The following is a 17,347-nucleotide window of genomic DNA, read 5'->3' on the forward strand; positions in this document are numbered from 1 at the left end:
AATGTGAATGGAGGGCAGAGCTGCAGAGGCTGCAATGTAAATTGGGGGGACAGTAATGTGAATGGGGGGGGCAGAGCTGCAGGGGCTGCAATGTGAAATTGGGGGGGGGGGGGCAGAGCTGCAAGCACTGCAATGTAAATTGGGGGGACAGAGCTAGGGGAGCAGTAATGTGCATGGGAAGGCAGAGCTGCGGGGGCTGTAATGTGTATGGGGGGCAGAGCTGCAGAAGCTGCAATGTAAAATTGGGGGGCGGTAATGTGACTGGGGGGCAGAGTTTCAATGTAAATTAGGAGGACAGAGCTGTGGGGGGACAGTAATGTGAATAAGGGGGGGGGGGGACTGAGCTGCAAGGGCTGCAATGTAAATTATGAGGACAGAGCTGTGAGGGGATGGTATGTGTGTGGGGAGCACATAGTTGCCAACTGTCCCGAATTTCCCGGGACATTCCCGGGATTAGGACATTTGTCCCGAATTAATTTTGTCCCGGGAAATTCGGTTTGTCCCGGGAAATTGAATTTCCAGTTTTTTTGCCGCCGGCCACTAGAGGTCCGCGGCCGGCGGAGACAATGTAGAACTAAGCCCTCCTATCATTTTCAGCTAAGGGAGCTGCCATCTTAGCCTCTATTTGATCTTTAATGAAGTCATGGCATAAGCGAGCCGTTCCTTGACATCGGGGGCAGCATATATAGTAAATATCTCCTAAACATTGCAAGTTCAGGAGATATTTACAGTACCTACAGGTAAGCCCTACCTACCCTAGGCTTACCTGTAGGTACAATTAACCACTTCAGTCCCGAAAGATTTGGCTGCTCAATGACCAGAGCACGTTTTACAAATTGGCACTGCCTCGCTTTAACTGGTAATTGTGTGATCATGCAATGCTGTACCCAAACAAAATTTGCGTCCTTTTTTTTCCCACAAATAGAGCTCCCTTTTGATGGTATTTGATTGCCTCCTTTTATTTTTTGCGATATAAATGGAAAAAGCGAAAATTGAAGAAAAATTATATTATTTTCTACTTTTTGTTATATAAAAATAAATAAAAACATTTTTTTAGTTATACGTTTAGGCCAAAATGTATTCAGCTACACGTCTTTGGTAAAAAAAAAAGTCAAAGGTGTATATTTATTGGTGTGTGCAAAAGTTATAGCGTCTACAAACTAGACATTTTCTGGAATTTACGTTTGACTGCCTATCTCATTTCTTGAGATACTAAAATGACAGGGCAGTGGGGTTTCAACTGTCCTGGCATTTTATGCACAATATTAGAAGCTTATGTCACACATCACCCACTCTTCTAACCACTTGAAGACAGTCCTTTCTGACACTTTTTGTATACATGAAAAAATGATTTGCTAGAAAATTACTTTGAACCCTCAAATATTATATATTTTTTTTAAAGCAAAGGCCCTACAGATTAAATGGTGGGTGTTGCAACTTTTTTTTTTTCCACACAGTATTTGAGCAGTGATTTTTTAAACACAATTGTTTTTGGAAAAAAACACTTTTATTAATTTTAATGCACTAAAACACACTATATTGCCCAAATGTTTGATGACATAAAAAAAGATGATCTTATGCCAAGTACATGGATACCAAACAGGACATGCTTTAAAATTGCACACAAAACGTGCATCAGTGACAAACTACATACATTTTTAAAAGCCTTTAAAATCCTTTACAGGTTATCACTTTAGATTTACAGAGGAGGTCTACTGCTAAAATTACTGCCCCCAATCTGACCTTTGCGGTGATACTTCACATGCGTGATGCAATTGCTGTTTACATATGACACCAACCAACGCTTGTGTTCGCCTTTGCGTGTGAGCATGGGGGCAGAGGTGTTTGTTTTTTAAACTGCTCCTTTCGTTTTTTTTCTTTTTTGTAATTTTTATTGTTATCCCAGGGAATGTAAATATCCCTTAATATAGCAATAGGTAGTGACAGGTACTCTTTATTTGAAGAAATTGGGGTATATGACCACTCCAAGATCTGTGTGATAAAATGCCCAACGGCGCTGTTTATATCCGGTGAAACCTAAGTCATGAAATGCTTGTAGATTCCGGTTTCTTTAGGCGATAGAGATGATTGGAACCGTTCTGGTCTCCGAACAGCTCTATGGTCAGCTGGCAGAACCATCGGCTGCATTCTCGGTTTCCCTGTTGGGACAGGAGAGCAAGAGAAAACCATGGACGTTCAGCGATCAAGTGCATATGGTGAATTGGGTCAGTGGACCAATATGACCACAACTCACTTTTTTTTAGTTATGCCCATGAGGAGGTACAGGCCCAGGAAGGTCTTAAATCTCTGGCAAGGGTCAACTGTGGATTAGCAGTGATGAATTGACCAGCATACAAATTGCTTTGGTCTACAATAGATCTATAGAGATCTTCCGTGAAAACCAGCAAATGAAAAATCAAGTGATGTAAAATTAACTGTTCCCACCTGAATTGCAAGTTGACTAGTGAATGGTGGAAGTACAGCAAGAAGGGCACTATGGGCTCGTTGGGCCTGTCTTTGTCTTCTTGGTGGCTGTGGTACACTAGTTGTGCTAGCCACCTCACCAGCTTGAACTGCACTTATGGGACTCGCCACGTCCCCACATGATACTGCAGTGTTGGGTGAACGACCAGGATGTACTAGGCCACTGGTGCTTGCCAGTTCACCAGAAGTATGAACGGCACTAGCACTGGCTCTCTGATCCATACGAGAGCCCTGGGGTTCTTGCACCTCAACAACAGCAGAAGAATGGGGTCGGGTATGCCTGAATTTGTCAGGGACCACTACTCTGTCGTCAGAGCCATCTGTCAGGGTGCCGCGGCTGTCTACAGGTTCATATTCTGAGCCTGAATCTGACAGATGGGCGAGTTCCTCTTCACTCTCATCTGTCATGCTCAGAAATATGTAGGCCTCTTCACTAGTGTACCTTCAATTGGACATTTTGGCCTCTAAATTTACAGGTACTGGTACAAAGAGCACCTGACTGTCAGCAACTGCTTCAAACGCTACCAAAAAAACATAGCATTCGCAGGGATCGGGCCTGACTCTGCGAATGCTACAGTTATTTGTTTAGTGTTTTAGTGTCAATTGATACTGCACTTGGGTGGACTGGGGTGGACTGGACTGGGCTGGGCGGAGGGGCTAAACGCAGGTGCTAGCAGGTATCTGGGCTGATACAGTTTTTTGGGAACCCTAAACTACTGGGCTAATATAGTTCTGATCAGATCAAAGATATTGATCCGTTCAGACACTATACTACTAAAGGGAGGTATATGGTTCGTGCGTGGGCGTTAGCGCTACTGGCACTAATCTGCCGCTGCCTGGGGCGACGCAGACCCTAACTAGCGCTAAAACCTGATAAAAAAAACGATGTCACCCGCCAGGTGATCAGGGGGTTAAACCTTTATTGGGTATATATTGGGTAATATATGGCGGATGCCCTGACGCTATAAAAAAAAAAAAAAAAAAAAAAAAAGAACTAACCAGCGTCACCCGTAACACTAATACAGTGATCACTGGTGAAAGGGGGTGAGGCCTGCAGACTGATCGGTTCTGAAACTAATTTGACGGGGCCGCCCAGGGGGCACTCGGGCCCAGCATAAGGCAATGTCGCTTCGTCCACTTGTGCCATTCTGCCGCAGTGAAACTGCGGCAAGTGGTCGGGAAGCGGTTAAAGTGGAAGACTTTACTTCCTCTAACTGCCATGTGCAGTTAAAATATAAATATATATTTATTACACAGTATATTTTTGTAAATATTTTTTTATATCTTTTCATGTGACAACACTGAAGAAATGACACTTTGCTACAATGTAAAGTAGTGAGTGTGCTTGTATAACGGTGTAATTTTGCTGTCCCCTCAAAATAACGCAAACACAGCCATTAATGTCTTAACCACTGGCAACAAAAAGGTACAGTATACCCCTAAGTGAAAATGTCCAAATTGGGCCCAAATAATAGGATTTTTAAAACAGCTTACCTGTAAAAATCCTTTTCTTTGATGTACATTAGGGGACACAGAGCCACAGTAATAACTATGTGGGTTAAATTGGCGTATCAGGTATTGGACACTGGCACGCCCCTTAAGGCATGAACTTCCCCCATATAACCCCTTCCATTACTGGGAGTCCTCAGTTTTGTAGCCAAGCAATCAAAGTGTATAAGAAGAAGGGAGGGCCCTCTGTGTCCCCTAATGTACATCAAAGAAAAGCATTTTACAGGTAAGCTGTTTTAAAAATCCTATTTTCTTTTCTTACATCAGGGGACACAGAGCCATAGTAATAACTATGTGGGATGTCCCATAGCAATGGCAATCTCCTCATGACCTTTAATATTGATTTGATCAAATTGGATAAGCGTCTGCACCGAAGACCAAGTTGCGGTCTTACAGATCTGAGCCATAGAGGCCTGATGATGCACCATCCAAGAGGTACTAATCGCCCTGGATGAGTGTGCTCTTAATAGGAGAAGGAAGAATTTTCTTCTTTAAGCTGAAGCTTGATCAATCACTTGCCAAACCCATTTGGAAAATAGTGGATCTTTACGCTGCCTGTCCATATCTTGGACCCTCTGGCAGTACAAACAAAACCTGTGTTTTGCGAACCTGAGCGGTCGCCTTTAAATAGATTCTGATCGCTCTTACTACATCAAGAGACTGTAGTACTTTCTCTTCCCCAGATTAAGGCTTCTGGGGAGAAAGAAGGAAGAATATATTGGTTTAAATGAAAACCGGTTACCACTTTTGGTAAGAATTCAGGATGAGGACATAAAACCACCTCATCCCTATACATGATGAAATATGGCTCTTACAAGACAGAGCCGTTAGTTCCGATACTCTTCTAGCAGAAGAAATGGCAAACAAAAAAGATGATCTTTCTTGTCAAAGAACCAAGAGAATTTCTCGTATGGTTCAAACGGCTGATTCAGTAAAGCCTAAAAGACCAATTTTAAATCCTAAGGATTTAGAGGTGCCTTGATAGAGGGATAAACCGTGTTACCCCTGAATAAGCTACGCACCAAGAGTGGGTAGCCATAGGAAAAGACATCGACAAAGTCAAGTCAAGGCCAGCTTAATTTCAGATCCCATATGCAGGAATCCTGCTTATTGACATACTTTCTGGGGGGGTCAACCCCTGGATCCATACCAAGAAACCTATGCTTTCCAGATTCTATAGTAAGTGATTCTGGAAGCCGACTGGCATTAGTCAAAGTAGACACTACTGAAGGAGATCACCCACAATCTTTTATAGAGTGGGATTCAGCAGTCAAACCTGTTAAACTAATTGTCCATAAAGTAGGATGAAATACAAGACCTTGTGCAAGAAGGTCTGGCTATAATGGCAGAGTCCAAAGGATTACTACTGCCCTCTTTATAATCTCGATAAAGTAAGATCTTCTGGGACCCAGCTGGGGCCACCAGAATCACCTCCATCTGTTCCTGCTTAATCCTGCGGACGAGGCACAGAAGTAGCAGAGCTGGAGGGAATGCATAGATCAGTGATAACTGGTCCTCCCCTGGGAAGACTAATGCGCCTGTTCCGCCTGCTAGCGGACCCCTTGTTTGATATAAAGTTGTCGACCTTATTAATGAATCTGGACGCGAATAGGTCCATGGATAACAACCAATTTAGGCTCTGACCTATGTTGGGAGCCAAGCGTATTGGAAACAAACAAGGCCTGAATCCTCTTTATTCCAGACCGACAGGATGGTGTCTTGAAGCAGTCTTTGAATAAAACTGTGCTTAAGGGACGGCCCCTTGAAGGAAGCCACCATTTCCCCTAAAAATCTCTTGCAGCCGAATGAAGGAATTTTCCTTTATCCTGATAAGTTGAATTAGTCTTATAATGGAAATTATTCGCATCTGGGGTAAGAATACCTTCTTCTGTATGGTATCTATAACCAGCCCCAAAGTGACCTCCTTGATGGTTTTAAGGAGAATCTTCCTAGGCTGAGAATGCAACCTAGAGATTTCAGATTTCTACAGCTGAGATCAGACTCTGTTTTTAGACCTGAGATTGAATTATCTATTAACCACTTTCAGACCGGACCAATTTGCTGGTCAAAGACCAGACCACTTTTTGCGATTCGGCACTGCGTCGCTTTGACAATTGCGCGGTCGTGCGACGTGGCTCCCAAACAAAATTGACGTCCTTTTTTTCCCACAAATAGAGCTTTCTTTTGGTGGTATTTGATCACCCCTGCGGTTCTTATTTTTTGCGCTATAAACAAAAATAGAGCGACAATTTTGAAAAAAAACGCATTATTTTTTACTTTTTGTTATAATAAATATCCCCCAAAAATATATAAAAAAAATTTTTTTGCCCTCAATTTAGGCCGATACGTATTCTTCTACATATTTTTGGTAAAAAAAATCGCAATAAGCGATTATTGATTGGTTTGCGCAAAAGTTATAGCGTTTACAAAATAGGGATAGTTTTATAGCATTTTTATTAATAATTTTTTTTTTTTTTTTTTACTAGTAATGGCGGCGATCTGCGATTTTTATTGTGACTGCGACATTGTCGGGGACCCATCGGACATTTTTGACACATTTTTGGGACCATTGTCATTTATACAGTAATCACTGCTATATAAATGCAGTGATTCCTGTGTAAATGACACTGGCAGTGAAAGGGTTAACCTGTGGGTGGCAGTGTAGGGGTTAAGTGTTCCTAGGGGTGTGTTACTAACTGTGGGGGGGTTGGGCTTTCATTTAGTGTACACTGATCTCTGCTCCAATCACATGGAGCAGAGATCAGCGTCACTAGTTGCTAGGCAGAATGGGAAAATGTTGTTTATACAGCATTTCCTCCATTCGGCCGCTCCGTGAGACGATCGCGGGGATGCCCGCGGCGCTCGAGTCCGCGGGTCCCACGGCGCTCGAGTCCGCGGGTCCCGCGACCGGACTCACGGGGGTCCCGACCAGCATGTACGCCAATATGCCTGCCCGTGCCATGCTGTCGACGTACATCGTCGTGCGCTGGTCGGGAAGTGGTTAAAAGTAGATCCTTTTAATAGGCTAGGACCGTTATGCTTTGAGCCCTTAAAGGAGGTGTCAGAATCTTTCAGAACACTCGTAGTACTGTGGCTAAGCCGGATGGCAGTGCCACAATTGAAAAAATAATTTTATATTTCAAACCACAGAAATTTCTGGTAAGCAGGAAACTTTGGCACATGGAGATATGCAACTCCCCTCCTTGGAGGATGGACACAGCCAATCGAATTATGAAAGGATCGGATGTTCAAGTGCTGATTCAGATCTCCGAGATCTATAATGGGTCTTACCTCTCTGTTTGGCTCTGAGACCTTAAAAGGTTTGCGCCAAAAAAACACTGTTCCACTTAGGAAATCTCTGATATCACCGACTGGGATAACAGCTGATCCAGAGGCTAGAAAGAGACTCTTCTTCTTTCCTTTCTTTTTTTTTTTTTCTCTGGAACCTAAGGAGCATTCTTTGAGGTGACAGACACTCTTGCATAAAGACTGCTGCATCAACAGCCCCAAGGACCCCACAGGCAGCACCCAAACAGGACCCGAACCCTGGACCCTCAGATCGAAAGCCGACTGGGCCATCCGGGCTCTTGAAACTCTAGATGTAACCTAGAGAAGAAAATGGCAGAAATCTCTCTGCTCTTAACATTGTTCCTGCCAGACTTTGAGAATCGCAGGACCCTTCCCCTCACCCGAATGAGTGGGGGTGCTCCTTCATGAGAAGGCCTTAGCATTCTGCTTTATGGGCTTTCTGCCCCCAAGATCCTGGTGCTGCCCCTGGGAACTAAGGCATAGGAGAGGCTGCACGATTAAAAGGAGAATGGTCTGAACCTCCATTTTACTGGTAAAGAAAGCTTTTGGATGTACTTATACATTCTAAATAGTCGTACCCCAGAAAGCGACACATACTGGCTAAGGGTTTTCACCTGGTGCTTCAGCGGATTAATATTTCAGCCACGGACCTCTGTAAAAATGCACTAGTCCAAGTATAAGCCATAGGGCTTAAACGACAGAGTCCTTCATAGCATCTGTGAGACACAGTACGTCAAATACACCAGCCCCTTGCCGGGCCTGCTGATCAGGCTGAACTTTCAGGTATCTCACACCTGTTCCTTAACCCCTTGGAGTTCATATTCCAATGCATTGGCATGACTCAAAATGTGCTCCACCAAAATAGTGGAGCAGACGTTAAAGGGTTAATGGACTGAGCTACTCCAATTGCAGCCAGAACTGCAAAGACATCTTGTCTTTAAAAGGAAAATCCAACCTTAACTTGCTGGATCCTTTAACATCAGTGCATTATCCACTGGACATGTGAGACTCTGCTCACTGAGGTGATTGCAGCATTAATAGCTGGGACCCCCATTTCTTTCATAGAAATGTTCCCATTCAAAATACATAGCAATGCATTAATAGGAAAAACATCTCCGTGTGGGGGGGGGGGGGGGGGAGGGGGGTTCAAATGAACCCTATTAGAGGTAGATACCTCAAGAGCCTGTGCTGCCGGCAACAAAAGGGTTAAGTAAGGGAGTAGACCAAACACCTGACTTATGTGGCTACTCCCTCCCTGTTAGGATCCTCTGAAGAGGAAAAAATAAGTATCTTTCAATATTTGGGAAGATCTCCTGATCCCCAGCCTCCTGCACCTCAACAAAAGGGCCCAGAGGACTAGATGGGAATCTGCTATGTTTAGTCCTACTATGGAGAGACATCATAACAATAATCTTTTAAATGGTAGAAGAAAAAAACCTGTTTGAATGAAATACAGGGACAGAAGTGTTCTACCCTTGACGGCTCATCTGACTGGCCGTATTTTTCTTTTTACCTGTCAGGGGAGGAAGACAGACATTCTTTTGGAAGGGTTTTTAGTTTGTTGTATACCATTAACCCCTTAGAACCCTTAGAGGAGTTCCTGGTCCCTGTGTCACTCAGCTTACAGTACAAAGCAGAGGCAGTACCAGCAAAAGAATGTAACACTTGCTAGGCTATAGTACAGTAACTGCTATTAGTCCTAGCTATACAGTACAATGTTGTAAACAAAAGGGAGATGCCTGTGTCACCAAACCTGACCAGCAACCCCTCTGCTCTACCCCTCCACCACCAGACTGCAGCTCTGCCTGTGTAGCTTAAATTTCTTCCTCCACGTGTGGTCGGAGTCTGACACTGTTTAGCCACGCCCCCCCCCCCCCCACGAAACCGCCCCCTTCCTCTTTCAACAGGGAAGTGAGCGCCGGCATCCTGGCAGCCAGTGGCGAGAGGGGGTAAAAGGGCTGCGATTTCCCCCCCAAAATTTATTTTTTTCCCTTAAGAAAAGAGAGGCAGCTGGCTGGCATTCAAGGAGTCAAAAACTGCAAATCTGGGGTCCCAGGAAGTGATCAGAACCCCCCTTCATACCTGAGGGTCTGAGCTGGCTTGAACAGAGAGGAGAGTGAAAGCTTCTGCTGTTTCCAGCGTCAGAATGGTGAGACCTCAATACAGCCTCCAGTGGTGACACATAGACATGACATGACAACACAATACATGGAAGGAGAGATTCCTTGCAGAAAATCTCCCCTACCTTTCCTCGCTGCAGGGTTTTATCAGAGATAAAAATACCAATCTTCGTCCTTCACAGTAGGCTCCGAGACCTTGAAAGGAAACCTTCAGGAACAGGGGTACACTCAGGTAATTCCGCAATCCTGGACCTGTGAGAAGACCCTGCCAGTAAACTTTTATTGGCCTCACTACCAAAAAGTACTGGATCCCAGGGCCCAGCTTAAAAGCATTCGCAAGCAAAACCTTGTGTCTTCGGATGACGAGACCCGGGTAACGGTCATTTAGTTCATTACGGAGACATCAGAACAGATCCGGTCAGGATGGCTGGCTCTCAAAGGATTACTGCCCATGGAGCTCAGTACACACATCCTTACACTTGCCCAACACCTTAGACACTGGCGAAAAAAACTGAGGACTCCCAGTAATGGGAGGGGTTATATGGGGGAAGTTCACGCCTTAAGGGCATGCCAGTGTCTAGCACCTTATACGCCGATATGACCCACATAGTTATTACTATTGCTCTGTGTCTCCTGATGTAAGAAAAGGCATTTTCCTTCCCTGGTGCCATGTGATTCATAAGTATTACAATGTCTCAGGTGTGAATGGGGAGCCGGTGTGTTAAATTTGGTGTTATTGCTCTCACTCGCTCATACTGATCATTGGAAGTTCAACAGGGCACCTCATGGCAAAGCACTCTCTGTGGATCTGAAAAAAAAAAAAGAATTGTTGCTCTACATAAAGATGGCCTAGGCTATAAGAAGATTGCCAAGACCCTGAAACTGAGCTGCAGCATGGTGGCCAAGAACATACAGCGGTTTAACAGGACAGATTCCACTCAGAACAGGCTTCGTCATGGTCGACCAAAGGGGTTGAGTGCTCCTGCTCAGCATCATATCCAGAGTTTATCTTTTGGAAAAAAAACGTATGAGTGCTGCCAGCATTGCTACAGAGATTGAAGAGGTGGTGGTCAGCCTGTCAGTGCTCAGACCATATGCCGCACACAACATCAAATTGGTCTGCATGGCTGTCGTCCCAGAAGGAAGCCTCTTCTAAAGATGATGCACAAGAAAGCCTGCATACAGTTTGCTGAAGAGAAGTAGACTAAGGACATGGATTACTGGAACCATGTCCTGTGGTCTGATGAGACCAAGATAAACAAATTTGGTTCAGATGGAGTTAAGCGTGTGTGGCACCAGATTCCCTGTGCACCGGTTTTAGTAAATCTCCCCCACAGCGTACCTATTTAATAAATAGCTCCCTATATTATAAGGAACAGTTTTAATGTTTTCTCTGTAGATGAATGATATACGTACGTGTTCTTTTTGGGTTGTTTTGGGGTTTAGATACGCATTACATATTTTCAAAAGAAACATGCACAACATCACTGACTATTTTATCCCACACAGAAAAACAGACTAACCTGGGATGAAAGAGTTTATCTTCATGCTGCAAATGAGACACTGCACCTAAAGAATTTTGAACATCAAAAATAAAAGCTTTTAGAATATTGTCCATAGCAAAGCTATTTTAAGATTAAAGTGATTGTAAACGATCACCTTGTGAAACAACCCATTCAGGTTAAAATAGAAATGAAAGGCAAAACATTTGTGTATAGATATATGAAGAAAAAAATAAAATAAAAAAATTAAAAATAAAAAAAACATAAAATACCCTTTTTTATAAGTTATCACCTTCCCTCTAATCTCAGCTGCATAGGAGGTAGGGGAGGAGAAGCAGCAGCACACTGAACTTCCCAGTGAATGGCTGTGCAGGGGGGGGGGGGCATATCAGGACATGTATGATCATTGGAGGGGAGCAGGTCGAGTTCTCAGCAAAGCTACAGAACTGACCACGCTTGGAATGCTTATATGCCTAGTGTGGTCAGTTTGAAATAGGAAAGCAGGGGTACTGGCAGGAATGCCAGGGATTTCACACAAAGGAACCAATACAAGGAAAACAGGCAGGGCCGATCCTGGGCGGGTGCGCGGGGTGCACCGCCGCTAGGCGTCGCAGAGGTGGGGGCACCGAAATGCCAGAGTTCTTACCTCCCTCCTTGTGTGTGTCCAGAACACCAGTGCGAGCATAAGGCAGCCCCGTCCAGCCTCGCAGTGCGTGGGGGGAGGGGGGGCACTCCTCTTCCTGACACAAGGCTTCTTTTAGTTTTGTTTTCAGTGGCTGCTGATGTGCGGGCATGAATTCCTCACACTGGGACCCTGCACAGTCTCTACCAACACCAGCTAGACCAGTGATGGTGAACCTTGGCACCCCAGATGTTTTGGAACTACATTTCCCATGATGCTCCACTACACTGCAGAGTGCATGAGCATCATGGGAAATGTAGTTCCAAAACATCTGGGGTGCCAAGGTTCGCCATCACTGAGCTAGACTGCCTCCCTGTCCCATCTCTATCACAGGCTGCACAGAGGAAGAACCGGGGTGAGTCAATGTTCAGTTGGCTGTGTTCTGGAGGATGGAACATGGCATCCCCAGCATCACATTACATGTGCTCTGGGCTGTCCCTGCTCTAGACGTTTTATTGCCTGATAGATTGCATAGGATGCACAGCCCCTGTCCCTTCCTCCACCTCAGTAGTCCATCTACATTTATGATGTATGAGATGTACTAATGGGCAGACAAACTCTGGCTCAAATCCACCTGCTCAGTGGGGAATCTCTCCACTGATCCCTATTGAGCACGTGGATGACAGGTCCACATCCGCTCCGCTGTGCAGAGCAGACAAAGATAGAACTCACTCTCCTCTATCAGCAGTTGGATGTAAAAACAGACCTCCTGCCCAGTTACATCTGACTGTCACAAGATCCAGTCCAATAGACAGATGGGCAATCCCCATCCATCTGTTTTTAGCAGATCAAATTGGATGCAGGCAGGTGTTTATGGACACACGTCCATTTACATCCACTTCTCCATAGAGGAGAATAGATGGTCCAATCATGTCTGCCTGAAAAACGGACAGGCGGACTCCTTTGAAAAATCTGTGTGAATGGGGCCTTAAAAGCAGTAGTAAACCACAGTAGTTTAAAAAACAAAAACACCTGTAAGGCAATGGCATAATGTGCTAGTATGCATTGCATATCAGCACATTATGAAAAACTTACCTTAGAACAAAGCCCTCCAGCGCTGCTCTGTCACCACTGACAGGGCTTCCATATTCCCCCGGTCTCCTAGGTTCATGGCCTTTGGCTGTATGAGCAGCTGAAGCTGCGATGACGTCACTCCCACACATACGCGTAGGGGCCCTTGGCTCCGGCACAAAGCTCTGTAGGTCCGGTATGGTACGCCGGACCTCAGAGCACATGTACTGGTGATGTCACAGGCTGCATCCAGGATGAATATCTCATAAACATTGCAGGTTTAGGTGATATTCATTTTACCTACAGGTAAGCCTTATTATAGACTTTATTATAGGCTTACCTGTAGGTAAAATTCACAAAGCCGTCTTTACTACCACTTTAAAAAGGTAAACCATGTAAAATGTGTACAACACAGTATCATACGACGCATCAATCAGAACACTTTTGTGGAACTAATGGCAAAAAAGTAGCGCTGTAACAGGAGCGGCTCTGTGTGTCACACACACTGTGCAAGCTTTGGTCTGAAATGCAGCAGCGCTGTAACAAAGTCCCGCCTCCTAGACGGCTGCTGTGAGATAGACGGAACACTGATCCAATGCACTGAAAATGAATCAGTGCAACATATAAAATAGGAGTTGTGAGACGGTCTAGGAGGCGGGACTTCGTTACAGTGGCCGCCCGGGAGATTCAAATTCAAGCTCCGTAACAGCAAGTGATCGTCACCACTCTGATTCAGGGACACTGGCAGGCTGCAATTGGTGGGCACTGGCAGGCTACATTTGGTGGGCACTGGTAATCTGCAGTTGGTGGGCATTAGAAATCTGCATTTGGTGGCCACTGATGAGGCTGCATTTGGTGGCCACTGATGAGGCTGCATTTGGTGGCCACTAGTAGGCTGCATTTGATGGGCAATGATAAGGCTGCATTGGATGGGTATTAATAAGGCTGCATTTGGAGGGCACTGGCCGGCTGCATTTGATGCATTGATCACTTGTATCATTTCCACAGTCTCTGACCATCCTTTGTATCCTGTCTGCAGTCTGACAATCTCCTGTATCATGTCTGCAGTCTCTGACCATCACCTGTACGATGTCTGCAGTCTCTGACCATCTCCTGTATCATGTCTGCAGTATGGCTGGGGGCTCTAACAGAAGCCCTCTCTGTGTCCATCAGAGAAGCCCCCCCTCCAGGTCCCAATAGAGTAATCTGCTTCTCTTCCTGTATTTTGTTTATTAAGAGATCATTTGAGGACCCAGGGCAATGAAGACTCCTTAGGGGAGCATCTGTGTTTGAGTCGTTGCCATAGAAACATTTGTAAAGGGGAGGCGTTAGTAAGATGACCACGCCCATGTGGGGGCACCAGAAATATTTCTGCACCCAGGCGTCTGTGACCCTAGGATCGGCCCTGAGAACAGGATACTTTCTCATACAAGTATATGGTGCAGCAGGCACATATCAGGAATATGAAATGCTGGGGTAACATGCTTTACACAATCCAGTGAAGTGGTTTTCAAAGCAAGTGTGTAAGTGGCTTGGTAGAAGGCAAACAGGCATATGTTTGTCTCTTCAAAAGTTACTCTATGACTTGGGACCTACAAACCAAGCCACATATGCAAATCTCCACTTTAAGATGATTACCGTTTAACACTTCCACAATTCAAACTGCTTGTACATTGCTGCAGTCATCTTTCTATCCTGACTAGTCTTCCAGGTCCTGCTGCTGAAAAAAATCTCCACAGCATGATGCTGCCACCACCATGCTTCACTGTAGGGATGGTATTGGCCAGGTGATGGGCATTGCCTGGTTTCCTCCAGACATGACGCTTGCCATTCAGGACAAGAGTTTCATCTTTGCTTTATCAGACCAGAGAATTTTGTTTCTCATCATCTGAGAGTCCTTTAGCTGCCTTTTGGCAAACTTCAAGTGGGCTGTCATGTGCCTTTTACTAAGGAGTGGCCCCCATCTAGCCACTCTACCATACAGGCCTGACTGGTGGAGTACTGCAGAGATGCATGTTCTTCTGAAAGGTTCTCTCTCTCCACAGAAAAATGCTGGAGCCCTATCAGAGTGACCATAAGGTTCTTGGTCACATCCCTGACTAAGGCCCTTCTCCCCCGATCACTCAGTTTGGCTGGGCGGCCCGCTCTAGGAAGAGTCCTGGTGGTTCCAAATTTATTCTATTTATGGATGGAGGTCATCTGTGCTCACTGGGACTTTCAATGCTACAGAAACTTTTCTGTACCCTTCCCCAGATCTGTGCCTCGAAACAATCCCGTCTCACAGACAATTCCTTAGACTTAACGGCTTGGTTTGTGCTCTGACATGCACTGTTAACTGTGGGACCTTAGACAGTTGTGTGCCTTTCCATATCATGTCCAATCAACTGAATTTACCAAAAGTGGATTTTGAATAGCATAGCATGTCATAGAAAAAGGCTGTGAATACTTATGTGCATGTGATTTTTGTTTTTTTATTTTCAATAAAATTTGCAAAGATTTCAAAACAAACTTCTTTCACATTGCCATTATGGAGTATTGTTTGTAGAATTTTGAGTAAAATAATGAAATTCAATCCATTTTGGAATAAGGCAGTAACATAACAAAAAATGTGGAAAACGTGAAGCGCTGTGATAACTTTCTGAATGCACTGGATCTGTAACGGATGCTCCATCGAGAAGACTCCCTCACCTTATTTCTCTTATGACATTCAAATATTAGAGGAGTGTGCAGAAAGCACTAGAAATGTTGACAGTTCTAAGGCCAATTCACACAGGGAGCACTAAAGCATACTCCCCTGGAGGCCATGTTTACCCACACAGGGATGCACAGGTGTTCCATACATCCTTGTGCAGGAAGTCCTATTGATGTCAACTAGGATGCAACGCCTGCACAGATACAGAAGCAGCTTCCAATTTGACATTCATCTGCATGTGGGTGCGTGTCCCTGTAATAACACAGTGTAGTTCTGGGCACATACCCACATGGATGTCAAAATGGGAGTAACGGCTGTGTCTATACAGCCACTGCATCCCAACTGGCATCAATGGGACTGCACGGAACATCAGTGCATCCCTGTGCAAGTAAACACAACCTTCCACAGGAGAACACTTTTTGTGAATGAGACCTAGCACTTACTTTTACTTTAATTGGTCACATAGATGACAAAGGCCTGAAGGAAGCTCCAACTATTCCCTTCCTTCTATCCAAAAAAAAAAATAGCATTTTTGTATTTACCATAAAGTCCATTTCATCGATGGACACAGCTCTCAATAAATCTCACCTATAGGGTTAACACGCCTTCTGCAGGAGCAGGACTACGCAAACAAACTTGGCTATGCCCATGGGCCTTCCTCAGCTGGTATACAACCCCCTCTATGGTATAGGCATTCAGTTTAGTAGCAAGCAGTATTAGAAGTATCAAAAACTCCCCTGTCCCAGACGATGAACTCAGAGAAATTGATTTTACAGGGAGTATAAAAATCCTATTTTCTCTTTAGCTCCATCGACACATCGCTCCATTAATCCTGACTATAGGGACGGCCAAAAGCAGTGCCAAAAGGAAAATTAGGGATGGGGAAAAATAACCCAGGGCTAAACAAAAGAGCACTAACTGGGTCACGGGAGCCCCATCTGAAATAAAAATGTAAAGAAAAACCCTTTAAGAGGGAACAGCCCCTCTTAAACAGCAACCTGCAAAATCTTGCAGCCAAAAGAAGCATCCACAGATGCCAAAATATCTACTTTGTAGAATTTGGTGAAAGTATGCACCAACGAACCAGTGCCCACCCTGAAAACCCTGAGATATTGATGACGGAAGGCCCAAAGAAGTACTAAGAGCCTGAGTAGAATGCGCTATGACAGGTAAAGGAGTTACCCTACTTTGATTAGAATAGGCCTGAGTCACCATCTGTCTGATCCATCTGGAGATGGTAGCCAAAGGACCGGACAGCCCATTCCTTGGTCCTTGTGTAACCACAAAAAGAGTCTGACCTACAAAAGGACTCCATGGCTGCCCGAATCGCTTGAACCACATCCAAGGCATGTAAAGCAAATTCCTTGGGATGAGCCGGCTTGGGAGACAAGGAAGGCAACATAATGTCCTCATGCAAATGGAAGTCTGAGACAACTTTAGGTAGGAACAATGGACAGGGATGAAGAACCACCTTATCTCTGTGGACCACCAAATAGGGAGTATGACAGGATAATGTCACCAACTCCATCACCTTACGGGCCGATGTAATAGCCACCAGGAATGCCACCTTTGGGGACAACGTAGGCAAGGGAATCTCCCAAATATTCTCAAATGGAGGTTTCTGGAGAACTGAGAGCACGAAGTATAAACCCCACGGTGGCAAAAGAGACCGAACAGGCGGAGCCACATGTTGAACTCCCTGAATGAAAATACAAACTAAAGAGTGGCTAGGGGTCACTAAAAGAATATTGCTAAACCAGACACCTGGCCATTGATGGTACGCCAAGCCAACCTCTGCTCAACACTCCATTGTAGAAAGGCTAAGATCCAGGCCATAGAAATGGAGCGAGGATGAGCACCAATCGACTCACACCGAGAAATGTAAGCTTTCCACATATGATGATATATTTTGCTAGAAGTCGACTTCCTCACCTTCAACATAGCAGGGATCACTGATCCAGACAAACCTCTATCCCTCAATACCTGGCTTTGAAAAGCCAAGCCATCAAAAGCAGCGACTCTAAAGTAGGATGGAAGC

General features: G+C 44.8%; 1 protein-coding gene across 1 annotated transcript in view; it reads right to left on the minus strand.

Annotated features, from left to right (window-relative positions):
- The window catches only part of CYB5R4 (cytochrome b5 reductase 4), a 190,635-nt gene that overhangs the window by 127,696 nt on the left and 45,592 nt on the right, over positions 1-17,347 (minus strand). Inside the window, exon 6 of the mRNA XM_077487313.1 lies at positions 10,946-10,991. Within this exon, the coding sequence (XP_077343439.1) occupies positions 10,946-10,991 (46 nt within the window). The remainder of the gene's footprint in view (positions 1-10,945; positions 10,992-17,347) is intronic.

This window comes from Lithobates pipiens, unplaced genomic scaffold (genome assembly GCF_037356315.1).
Source record: "Lithobates pipiens isolate NorthernLeopardFrog02 unplaced genomic scaffold, aLitPip1_a1.2 Scaffold_18, whole genome shotgun sequence".
NCBI lineage: Eukaryota > Metazoa > Chordata > Amphibia > Anura > Ranidae > Lithobates > Lithobates pipiens.